This window comes from Coregonus lavaretus, assembly GCF_964263955.1.
Source record: "Coregonus lavaretus genome assembly, chromosome: 33".
NCBI classification, from domain to species: Eukaryota; Metazoa; Chordata; class Actinopteri; order Salmoniformes; family Salmonidae; genus Coregonus; species Coregonus lavaretus.
Genome location: NC_140020.1, coordinates 25160413 through 25173367, shown reverse-complemented (window position 1 = coordinate 25173367; position 12955 = coordinate 25160413). Strand labels below are relative to the sequence as shown.

Below are 12955 nucleotides of genomic sequence, written 5' to 3'. Positions count from 1 at the left end.
TCAATGACAGTTGTACCTGTGCTTTTTGCTCATAATTGTTGTTCTATCCGCCCTCCCTCCTCCCCCCTCCTCCCTCCACCATCCCCACCACCCCTCAGGTCCAGGCCCCACCCAGGAGGAGCTGAGGCGGAGGGTAGAGAACGGTGTGAGGGAGCTCTGGTACTTTGTCCGCAGCGAGGTGAAGAACCTGGGTCACGTGGAGTCCGGGGAGAGGCCCAGACAGGCTGACACCCTGCTACAAGACCTGGGACACCAGCAGAGGTCAGAGAAACACACACACACACAGAGACAGATGCACATACACACATACAGTACATAAACACAAACATGCACGCATGCACTCACACATCTTAAAAGCCTTCCACAGGCTGGCCCCCCCCTCCCCCCACACATACAGAAACGCACACACACATTTCCTTTCCACTCCTCTCTCCCCTCCACTCTTTCTTCCTTTGTGTTGGCGTAGAGCTCACAGAGAGCAGGGAGCGGTTGAGACATGAGACACACGTTTACGTAGTTGATGGGCCCTGTAAGACTGCAGTGCACCCCAGCCCTCTCTCCCCTCCTCCCTCCCTCCTTCTCTCTGCCTCCTTGTTGATTTATTGCATACTTGTAAATGGGGCAATAATTGCCCACCAATTGGAGCGGGTAATCAGTATTCAGGGACGCTCAGCTCAGCCGCCCGTCAACCCCTGTCTCCAGCCTGCAGCTTCGAAAGTCTGCATCCGCGGCAAGCGCCGGGCCGAGGAAGCCCCCACAAGCCACACAGAACACGCCACACAGAGAAGGAGATGGAGCATGCACACAGAAATCCACACACACACACACATATACAACCAACCAAAGAAGCCCCCCTCTCGTCTCCGAAAGCCCACAGGGTCAGTCTGTCTATTCTTTCAACTAAATATTATTCAGTAACTGGTTCCACAGCCTTTTTTTTTGTTTACTCAACTCTTTGGTCAAAGTGTTACCTGAATTTAAAATGTTTAGTTGGCCCAGACTTAGCTCCAACATGAGAACACTTAAAATTATGTGTTTTCTCAAATTGTCTCATATGTTCATTCAACTAGAAAGTATTATTTGGGCATCTTACCTAAAAAAAGGTTAGGAACTAGTTACACACACACACACAGTGCTTTTAACATACAATGTTTTCAACTTACATATTTGACACACGTTGACATACATCCCAGCAAATCGGGAACAATCCCAGAACATTACCCAAGATTCCCATTAAGTTCTAGTTAGGGTTTTATCTGACATTAGGATGATAACATCCCAAAAACATTCAAAGAATGTTTTGATAACATATTTTTTTAAATGTTTTAATTAAAATATATGCTTGGAATTTTCTCCTAATATTCACTAAAATATTATGCACAACATCTGTAACAACCATCACAGAACATTCCTCAAAAGTTCACATTAGATTTCCAGGTAATGTAATAACACAATGAACCAGTAATGTTTTCTCATCAAAACAAAATTGGTTCTGTGAAAGTTCCCAGAACATAACACAAAAACTGTCCAGTCGTGCTGAAGATTATAGAATGTTTGCCTGATGTTGCAAGAACGTTCCTAGAACACATTTAAAGCTGCAATACTGTATGTATCACGGCTCAGGCTAAGACCCAGATGCAGACGCAGGAAGCAGATAGTACTAGTTTCAGAGTTTACTATAGTTCAAGGGGCAGGCAAAAGGTAAGGCAAGCAAAGAGTCGTAATCCAAATCGGAGTCAGGCAGGATCAGGACAGGCAGAAAGGTCAGAACTGGGAAGACTAGGAAAAGCAAAAACTAGCTCACAGGAAATATGGGAACACGCTGGTAGGACTTGACAGGACAAGACGAACTGGCAACAGACAAACAGAAATCACTGGTATAAATACACAGGGGATAATGGGGACACCTGGTGGGGGGTGGAGACAAGCACAAGACAGGTGAAACAGATCAGGGCGTGACAGTACGTGAGTAATAGATCTGTCATTCTCAATGAAAGCATGTCTAAGAAGCGGTAGATCTCTTCTACTGTACAGTGGATTGTGAAAGTATTCACCCCCCTTGGCATTTTTCCTATTTTGTTGCCTTATAACCTGGAATTGAAATTGATTTTTTGGGGGTTTGTATCATTTGATTTACACAACATGCCTACCACTTTGAAGATGCAAAATAAAAATTGTTGTGAAACAAACAAGAAATATGACAAAAAAACAGAAAACTTGAGCTTGCATAACTGTTCACCCCCCCCCCAAAGTAAAAACTTTGTAGAGCCACCTTTTGCAGCAATTACAGCTGCAAGTATCTTGGGGTATGTCTCTATAAGCTTGGCACATCTAGCCACTGGGATGTTTGCCCATTCTTCAAGGCAAAACTGCTCCAGCTCTTCAAGTTGGATGGGTTCCGCTGGTGTACAGCAATCTTTTAGTCATACCACAGATTCTTAATTGGATTGAGGTCTGGGCTTTGACTAGGCCATTCCAAGACATTTAAATGTTTCCCCTTAAACCACTCGAGTGTTGCTTTAGCAGTATGCTTAGGGTCATTGTCCTGCTGGAAGGTGAACCTCCGTCCCAGTCTCAAATCTCTGGAAGACAGAAACAGGTTTCCCTCAAGAATTTCCCTATATTTAGCCGATAAAAAACATGGTGTTCTTGGGGTAATGAGAGGTGTTGGGTTTGCGCCAGAATAGTCTCATCTGACCAGAGTACCTTCTTCCATATGTTTGGGGAGTCTCCCACATGCCTATTGGTGAACACCAAACGTGTTTGCTTATTTTTTTCTTTAAGCAATGGCTTTTTTCTGGCCACTATTCCGTAAAGCCCAGCTCTGTGGAGTGTACGGCTTAAAGTGGTCCTATGGACAGATACTCCAATCTCCGCTGTGGAGCTTTGCAGCTCCTTCAGGGTTATCGTTGGTCTCTTTGTTGCCTCTCTGATTAATGCCCTCCTTGCCTGGTCCGTGAGTTTTGGTGGGCGGCACTCTCTTGGCAGGTTTGTTGTGGTGCCATATTCTTTCAATTTTTTAAATAATGGATTTAATGGTGCTCCATGGGATGTTCAAGTTTCTGATATTTTTTTATAACCCAACCCTGATCTCCACAACTTTGTCCCTGACCTGTTTGGAGAGCTCCTTGGTCTTCATGGTGCCGCTTGCTTGGTGGTGCCCCTTGCTTAGTGGTGTTGCAGACTCTGGGGCCTTTCAGAACAGGTGTATATATACTGAGATCATGTGACAGATCATGTGACACTTAGATTGCACACAGGTGGACTCGGGGCCGAAACTGATTGAATCGGCCCGGAATCGGGTGTCGGACTCGGCCCGGAACATCGGGCCATTTCCGTCTACCGGAATTCAGCTGACTTTGCCGGCATCTTACCAGAATCAACCCAGAAGCAGGCCGATGCAAATTTAAATGAATGTATACAAGATTACCCAAATTAGTAATTTTTTATATTACTATTATACATAAAAATATACCCGTACACAAAGTTTTAATTTTATACCAATATCCAATTGGTAGTTACAGTCTTGTTCTATCGCTGCAACTCCTGTACGGCCTCGGGAGAGGCGAAGGCTGGTTGCAACACAGACGGGTATCAAACCAGCATCTGTAGCAACGCAGCTTGCACTGCAATGCAGTGTCTTAGACCGCTGCGCCACTCGAGAGGCCCCATCCACAAAGTTTTTAATGCTGATCAATTGCCTTGCACAAAGTATCAAAATACAAAAATACTACTTAAAGACTCTTAAAGAATTTATCTTAAATGTACATTTTATTTTTTGATCACAGAAACAATGAGAAAATAGGGAAAAATAAATAAATAATGAAATGTTAATTATATAAAGCAGCCTGTGTAATCATCTGTCAGAGAGTAGCCACTATCAGCCCGAGACCCAAGTAAAACATTTGGGCCAGATAACTCACACCGGAATCGGCCCGAGCTCCAAGTAATACATTTGGACCAGATAACTCACACCGGAATCGGCCCGAGCTCAATCCCTGCACCCTAGCCATAAGTAATACTGCCGAAGGCGGCCCAGATGACGTCGGCCGAGTCTGACTCTCAGCCGAGTGCCCCAAATCTCAGCCGGAATCGGCCCAGATCCACAGTGCTAGCTGGGTTTGAAGGGGGTATAGTAGTAGGTGCCAGAAGCACCGGTTTGTGTCAACAACTGCAACGCTGCTAGGTATTTTACGCTCAACAGTTTCCCGTGTGTATCAAGAATGACCCACCACCCAAAGGACATCCAGCCAACTTACACAACAGTTTTACATTTTAGTCATTTAGCAGACGCTCTTATCCAGAGCGACTTACAGTTAGTGAGTGCATACATTATTTAATTTAAATTTTTCATACTGGCCACCTGTGGGAATCAAACCCACAACCCTGGCGTTGCAAACGCCATGCTCTACCAGCTGAGCTACATCCCTGCCGGCCATTCCCTCCCCTACCCTGGATGACGCTGGGCCAATTGTGCCCCATGGGTCTCCCGGTCGCAGCCGGCCACGACAGAGCCTGGATTCGAACCAGGATCTCTAGTGGCACAGCTAGCACTGCGATGCAGTGCCTTAGACCACTGCGCCACTCAACTATGGGAAGCATTGGAGTCAAGATGAGCCAGCATCCCTGTGGAACGCTTTCGACACCTTGTAGAGTCCATGCCCTGACGAATGCAGCTCATCTATTAGTTTGCTAATATCTGATCAGACACATTTAGCATGCTATAGCATGTACATTTCAACTACAGAAACAAACAAGCGTCATAGATAAACAATCTATCATATGTACCACTGCATCAAATCCTAATTACAATCACATTCCTCAATAACATGTGAGTCAACCAAACTTTTAAACTCCTCCAAGGAAACAAGATCCTGGAGTTTCAAGCTGGTCTGGAGAGAATTCCAAGACCACAGAGCTGAGGAGCTAAAACGCTTTTTGCCATGATCCGTTCTGATTATAGGAACCGTAAAAGTAAGTAGGAGTGAGACCGTAACTGGTATTTATTTTATGACCTTATCAAATAAGAACAGAGATAAAGTAGCAGTTTTCCCAAAATGGCCTTAGATCATAGTATACCAATGTTGAAGCCTATGTACTGTAGAGTCAACGAAGACCAGACAATCAGCTCTTTTCTGGCCTCCAGAGAAAAATGAGCCTTATGCCAGTAATAAAACCTCTTCTCAACCTGATTTTCTTTACCAGGTTCTCAACATGATTAGTGAAGATCAGCTTCTCATCCACCCAAACTCACAGATATGTGTACGTCTTGACTTGCTCTATGGAATTCCTTTCCAAAGTAGTAATGACATGGTTTTCAGAGTGTTTAGTATTGGAAAATACCATGTATTTTGTTTTAGAGGAATTCAGAACAAGCTTCAAATTGTACAGATTCTGTTGAATGATGTTAAAAGCAGTTTGAGCTTTTTCAAAAGCCAAAGTCAAACTCCTGCCACTTGAATAGAGAACAGTGTCATTCGCATTAAACATTTACATCAGCTGTCTCAATATGTCTCCCAATGTTGTTGATCTAGATAATAAACTACAGGGGACCTAAAATGGATCATTGAGGCACACCTGAGTGCAGCTCTATGATGTCAGACTTACAACCATCTGCCTTAACACACTGGGTTCTATTTGACAGGTAGTTCACAAACCACTCTACAGCATGACCAGTAATCCCAATACACTTCCGTTTCTGCACCAATACAGTATGGTCCACAGTGTCAAATGCCGTTGACAAATCTATGAACATATCTAATACATGTACACTGTTATTATCCAGAGCACAGTGAATATCATCCAAAACCTTCAATGTTGCTGTAACAGTGCTGTGGCTTGTCCTGAAACCTGATTGCATAACACTCAAAATATTGTTTTCCTGGAAGTTGGCCTTAAGCTGCTTATTGACTAGGAACTCCAATACTTTTGCCAAAACAGACCATTTTGATATGGGCTGATAGTTATTCAGTAAAGTGGGGTCACCTCCTTTCAAAAGAAGTAGGACAAATGCTGATTTCCACAACTTGGGGATTTCATTACATTTTAGGGTGAGGTTAAAAATGCATGTTAAAGGAGGAGCAATGATTACATTTGTCTGCAGATAATTGTAATAGGCAGGGGTCTAGGTCATCAGGGCCAGGGGATTATTTTTACATCAATTGCTTTCACAGCTCTACGCACCTCTGAGACAGAGAAGGGGATCATGGAGAAGGAGTGGATGGGAGTTGTGAGAGAAGAATTAACATGTAACATGTTTACCTGCTTTGTTTAATATTAATAGTTAACAATTATATACTGTTCTACTAATGCTGTGTTTTTGTAAATGGATGGTTTCTACTGCTGCTCACTGCAGCTAGTCTAAGCATGTGGTTGTCACGTTGTATAATGATTAGAAGACAGGAGCTGGAAAACGTATTAGGGGTTTTATTTACTCCACCCAACACAAGGTACGTCATGAAAAACCACGGGGACGAAGCCCAAAACAAACACGTATATAAACTCAGCAAAAAAAGAAACGTCCCTTTTTCAGGACCCTGTCTTTCAAAGATAATTCGTAAAAATCCAAATAACTTCACAGATCTTCATTGTAAAGGGTTTAAACACTGTTTCCCATGCTTGTTCAATGAACCACAAACAATTAATGAACATGCACCTGTGGAACGGTCGTTAAGACACTAACAGCTTACAGACGGTAGGCAATTAAGGTCACAGTTATGAAAACTTAGGACACTAAAGAGGCCTTTCTACTGACTCTGAAAAACACCAAAAGAAAGATGCCCAGGGTCCCTGCTCATCTGTGTGAACGTGCCTTAGGCATGGTGCAAGGAGGCATGAGGACTGCAGATGTGGCCAGGGCAATGAATTGCAATGTCCGTACTGTGAGATGCCTAATACAGCACTACAGGGAGAAAGGACGGACAGTTGATTGTCCTGGCAGTGGCAGACCACGTGTAACAACACCTGCACAGGATCGGTACATCCGAACATCACACCTGCGGGACAGGTACAGGATGGCAACAACAACTGCCCGAGTTACACCAGGAACGCACAATCCCTCCATCAGTGCTCAGACTGTCCACTATAGGCTGAGAGAGGCTGGACTGAGGGCTTGTAGGCCTGTTGCAAGGCAGGTCCTCACCCGACATCACCAGCAACAACGTCACCGATGGGCACAAACCCACAGTCGCTGGACCACACAGGACTGGCAAAAAGTGCTCTTCACTGACGAGTCGTGGTTTTGTCTCACCGGTGGTGATGGTCGGATTCGCATTTGTCGTCAAAGGAATGAGCGTTACACCGAGGCCTGTACTCTGGAGCGGGATCAATTTGGAGGTGGCGGTGTGTCACAGCATCATCGGACTGAGCTTGTTGTCATTGCAGGCAATCTCAACGCTGTGCGTTACAGGGAAGACATCCTCCTCCGTCATGTGGTTTTCTTCTTGCAGGCTCATCCTGACATGACCCTCCAGCATGACAATGCCACCAGCCATACTGCTCGTTCTGTGCGTGATTTCCTGCAAGACAGGAATGTCAGTGTTCTGCCATGGCCAGCGAAGAGCCCGGATCTCAATCGCATTGAGCACGTCTGGGACCTGTTGGATCGGAGGGTGAGGGCTAGGGCCATTCCCCCCAGAAATGTCCGGAAACTTGCAGGTGCCTTGGTGGAAGAGTGGGGTAACATCTCACAGCAAGAACTGGCAAATCTGGTGCAGTCCATGAGGAGGAGATGCACTGCAGTACTTAATGCAGCTGGTGGCCACACCAGATACTGACTGTTACTTTTGTGGAACTTGTTCAGTTTATGTCTCAGTTGTTGAATCTTGTTATGTTCATACAAATATTTACACATGTTAAGTTTGCTGAAAATAAACGCAGTAGACAGTGAGAGGACGTTTCTTTATTTGCTGAGTTTATCTCCTAGATATAGGACAGACATGTCAAAATCTTATTCCTTACGATTTATTTTTTTGACTGGCTTTTTTGCCATTTATGAATGTGTTATTCAATGCGTTTCTATGGGCTATAGTAGTAAAGGCCAAATTCAATATTTTATCAAATATTTTATATATATATATATATTCTTTATACCTAAAGGGGTCCTAAAATTTAAAATTAAATAGCTAAATGATCCACGGTATGACTATCTTAAAACAAGTCCATATGTCAGCTTAGAACCCCCCCAACGGCTTAGACTCTTAAGAATTTTAAAGAATAAGAAACCAGAATGGAATACAAACACCTAATTATTAGAACAGCATTTAATCATACAAACCAAACCATATTTTTACACTTCATATGTGGACAATCTGTACATGTGGGGTTTGAACCTGCAATGTTTGGTTCCCAAGGCAGGTCTTTCATCCTGTTCGCCACCAGGAAAGCTCTCTTACCAGTCTTGCTTTTTCAGTATGGCACTATTGTCAATCAGGAATTCCATGTTTCCTTTTTAGCCTTCTTAGACATAACTAACCCAGAGAAATACTGGTAAGTAGGTTATTCACCATCACCATTCTCTTTATATGCTTCGTACTTCTGGGCCCATATTTACAAGGTATCCAAGACTATGAGTGCTGATCTAGGATCACTTTTGCTTTTCAGATCATGAAAAATAAGACAGGGGGGACCATATCAAGCGTCTCAAAGTAGGAATTTTATTGGGTGGTTTTCTAAAGTTAAACAGTCCATTTTTACACAATGTTAAATTTTTTACAGTTAGTCTAAATTCTACATTTCTGACTGGATTTATAAATCTGGATGAAATAAAGACATACCCTCTTTTATACTGAACAAAAACCTAAATGCAACATGTAAAGTGTTGGTCCCATGTTTAATGAGCTGAAATAAATGATCCCAGAAATGTTCCAAATGCACAAAAAGCTTATTTATGTAAAAAAAAAAAGATTAAGATATTTGTTTACATCCCTGTTAGTGAGCATTTCTCCTTTGCCAAGATAATCCATCCACCTGACAGGCATATCAAGAAGCTGATTAAACAGCATGATCATTACACAGGTGCACCTTGTGCTGTGCACAATAAAAGGCCACTGTAAAATATGCAGTTTTGTCACACAATGCCACAGATGTCTCAAGAGCTGTTGCCAAAGAATTGAATATTAATTTCTCTAACATAAGCTGCCTCCAACGTTGTTTTAGAGAATTTGGCACGTTGTTTTAGAGAATTTGTGAGGCCAACTGGGCGAACAGTTTGCTGATGTCAATGTTGTGAACAGAGTGCCCCATGGTGGCGGTGGGGTTATAGTATGTGCATAAGGTATGGACAATGAACATTTTATCAATGGCAATTTGAATGGACAGAGATACTGTGACGAGATCCTGGAGGCCCATTGTCGTGCCATTCATCTGCCGCCATCACCTTATGTTTTTCAGCATGATAATGCACGGCCCCATGTCGCAAAGATCTGTACACAATTCCTGGAAGCTGAAGAACAGCCTGATCAACTCTACGTGAAGGAGCTGTGTAGCACTGCATGAGGCAAATGGTGGTCACACCAGATACTGACTGGTTTTCTGATCCACGCCCCTCGCTTGTTGTTAAGGTATCTGTGAACAAAAGATGCATATCTGTATATCCCAATCATGTGAAATCCATAGATTAGAGCCTAATGATTTTATTTCAATTGACTGATTTTCTTATATGAACTGTAACTCATTAAAATCTTTGAAATTGTTGCATGTTGCATTTATATTTTTGTTCAGTATAGTAGATTATACCTGAGCCTCAATTTCACTCTTTTTCTTTTCTCAAAAGAAACATGATTAAAGAATACACGGGATTGAATCTGCAATCTCCATTATTATTCTGCGCCACCATTGGATAGCTGTTCCAACACTGTTCCCACAACCTAATTAAATGTTCTGGGGAACCTTTAAAGAATTCAGAAAGGCTGATCTGTCAACATTCTTGCAACATCAAACGAATGTTTTGTGCACCCTGATAGAAACATTATATAAATGTTAGCACAACTGGACAGGTTTAGTGTTTTGGGAAACTATCTCTTTTCATGTCCCCACAATGTTCCCACAACCTAAAGAAACATTCTGGGAACCATTAAAGAACTGATTAAATGTGTTCTGGGAATGGTCTTGTGATATCAGGTGAATGTTTTTTGCAACCTAAAAAAAACATTGTAGAATCATCCGCACAACTGGACAGTTTTTGTGTTTTGGGAACATGTCTTTTGTGATATCCCCACAATGTTTTCAGCAGACTTTTCCCACAACCTAATGAAACATTCTGTGAACCTTTTAAGAACAGATTAAACGTGTTCTAGGAACTTACTTGTAACATCAGGTAAATGTTTTATACAAACATTCTATAATCATCATTACGACTGGACAGTTTTTGTGTTATGAGAACATTTGCCGCAACCTAAGGAATGTTCTGGGATTCTTCACTTTTGGTTTGCTGGGATGATTACATAGTGCATGTTTATTTATACAGTAATTCATACTCAACATGTCCTTACCTGGGATTTGAACAGATTGGTTCACAGCATTCCAATCTTCCTGCTACGCCACCCTGTGTGTTTAAAGAACTGAGTTCACCTGTATTGCTACACTTTGCACTTGAAAGTAAATCTCAGCTCTGTTAAAAGTACATTCAGGAAAAACTATTTTATTTATCATAGTGATTAAGGAGTAACATTAAAACAGAGTAATATGCCCCACCAACATTAGACAACTATACAGAAAAACCTAAAATACTTAAATAAGTAAATCAGTTAAATTAGTTAAGATGTCCAAGTAATAATGTCTAGTTGAGTGACCATATGAGACAAGTTGAGCAAACTCATCATTTGTAATTGACTTTACAGTTTTCTCAAATTGGAGCTAAATTTGGGCCAACATTTTTTGTTTTGTTTCGGTAATAATTGGAACCAGTTACTTGATAATAATTTGTTGAAACAACTAGATTTGTATTTTTTATTTTTTATTTACAGTGGATGTTAACTCAGTGACTACCGGAGAATTGTAGGTCTCTCACAGGGAGACTGTAAAGGAGTTTGACATGGCTTCATATAAAACACACATGTTGTGGTTTAGGATTAAAAATGGATGCATGAGCAATGATTATGTCTTGCCAGAGAACGTGTGTGTGTGTGTGTGTGTGTGTGTGTACACATGTATGTGTGTGTAAGTGTGTGTGTGTGCTTGTGCTTGTGCTCAGGAGGTTTCCCACCCTGAGGATGTGACTGATTTGGGTCACTGAAATTAATTGAGCCATGCTGGTTTTCAGAGATGGGAAACTGCTATATCTGTGTGTCTGTGCTATGTAGCACACTGGACTTATGGCTTTCTTTGTCTGTCTCTTTTTGTGCATCTGTGTGTCTGTGTGCGTGTGTATGTGTGCGTGCGTGTGTGTGTGTGTGTGCAGGTCTATCATGACAGACCTGTACTACCTCAGCCAGGCTGACGGAGTGGGAGACTGGAGAGTTAAGGAAGCCAGGGACCTGTCTAACCTGGTGCAGAGCAGGATCACCTACCTACAGGTACACACACACACATGTATGTAATAACGTACACACAAACACATGTAGGAACACACAGACATAGACACGAACACAACATGCACACACAGACACAGAAACGAACACAACACACACACACACTCTTTCTCACACCTGCTCTTCTCTACCTAACACAAGCCAAACCTGTCAGAATCACCATAGATGAAACACATCGTGTTTAAAGGTCTGACTGCTGTCTGATGCCTGTATTTCATATATCCTGTCAAACACACACACACACAGACACACACACACACTACCCTCCGACCATACCCACTTTCTGTCATCCCCTCATATACCCTCCACCCCCAGTGACCCAGAAGTCTCCCCTCAGCCCTCCTCCCTTCCCCAGTGTGGGTGCAGCAGGCCTGGGGTGGGGCTGTGCGGCGCTGGGCCCTGCAGCATTAATGAGCCTTGGTGTTTGATGAAGAGAGCCAGAGTGAGTGTTACTGGGCGGAGACGCCATGGCTAACAGCTGCTGTCACCACCGCTGAGGGATCACACAGCTCCACTGGCCCCCATCACTAATTCATCACCCACACACAGTCCTCACAGGCAGGTGCACACACACACACACTTAGGGAGCCAGGGACCCCCCTCCCCCTTCTACCTCTTACACTTCTGTCAGTAGCATCAATCCCAGGTCTACACACACACACACACACGGACGTGCATGAGCACACATACACCCTTCCCTCACCCCACCCCACCAACCTCAGCCCCAGCGCCCTTCGGTCCCTGGCCCGGCTGACTCCATCAATGTGTCTGTCTGTCTGTCTGTCTGTCCCCCTGCGCCCTCTTCAATGAGAATACAGTGGCCTTTACATGGCCTTTGTTCAGTGTCACACAGTACCACCTTCATTGTCACAGACACAAACACAAACACACACAGTACCTCCTCCATTGTCAGCCTTCCACTTTAACTTCTGCTTCTATAGCACATCATCAGTTCTGAACCAGCTGATTGTAGGTCATATATAATATGAGTCACCCTCTCTCGCTCTCTATCTCTCTCTTTCACACTCACACACACACACACACACACACACACACACACACACACACAAACAAACACATTTTCAGTCTACTGTATTTTAACTAGAAAAAGCAGTTTTTTAAGGGCTACTTAACCTATAGTAGTAAATGTCAGCCTTGGTATTTCACTCGCCCCATAATTACCATTGAACTGTGTCTCCTAGCACATTTGAATTGCATGAATCTGTCATTTTTAAACAACCAAAGTAGTTCAGAGCTTGTGCGCTCATGGTTGTTTGTCGTTCTGATTTAACGCCATGCTCCAAAAGAGATACTCTGGGGCTCGCTGGTGTAAAACTGCCTTTCAAGTCTTTGTTGTCGAGACTCGCGACAACACACCAGATTATTAGTATTTAAATCAAATGTAGTTTACAAAAGTTCAATCAGGA

The 12955-nt window shown here is 43.0% G+C and overlaps 1 protein-coding gene across 1 annotated transcript in view; it reads left to right on the top strand.

Moving 5' to 3' along the window:
- Positions 1 to 100: 100 nt before the first annotated feature.
- Positions 101 to 12955, top strand: part of LOC311108329 (alpha-(1,6)-fucosyltransferase) — a gene marked incomplete at its 3' end in the record, with an annotated part of 32811 nt that continues 19956 nt past the window's right edge. The window contains exons 1-2 of the mRNA XM_084150957.1: positions 101 to 261; positions 11399 to 11513. Coding sequence (XP_084007083.1) covers positions 11406 to 11513 — 108 coding nt within the window. The 5' untranslated portion in view covers positions 101 to 261; positions 11399 to 11405. The remainder of the gene's footprint in view (positions 262 to 11398; positions 11514 to 12955) is intronic.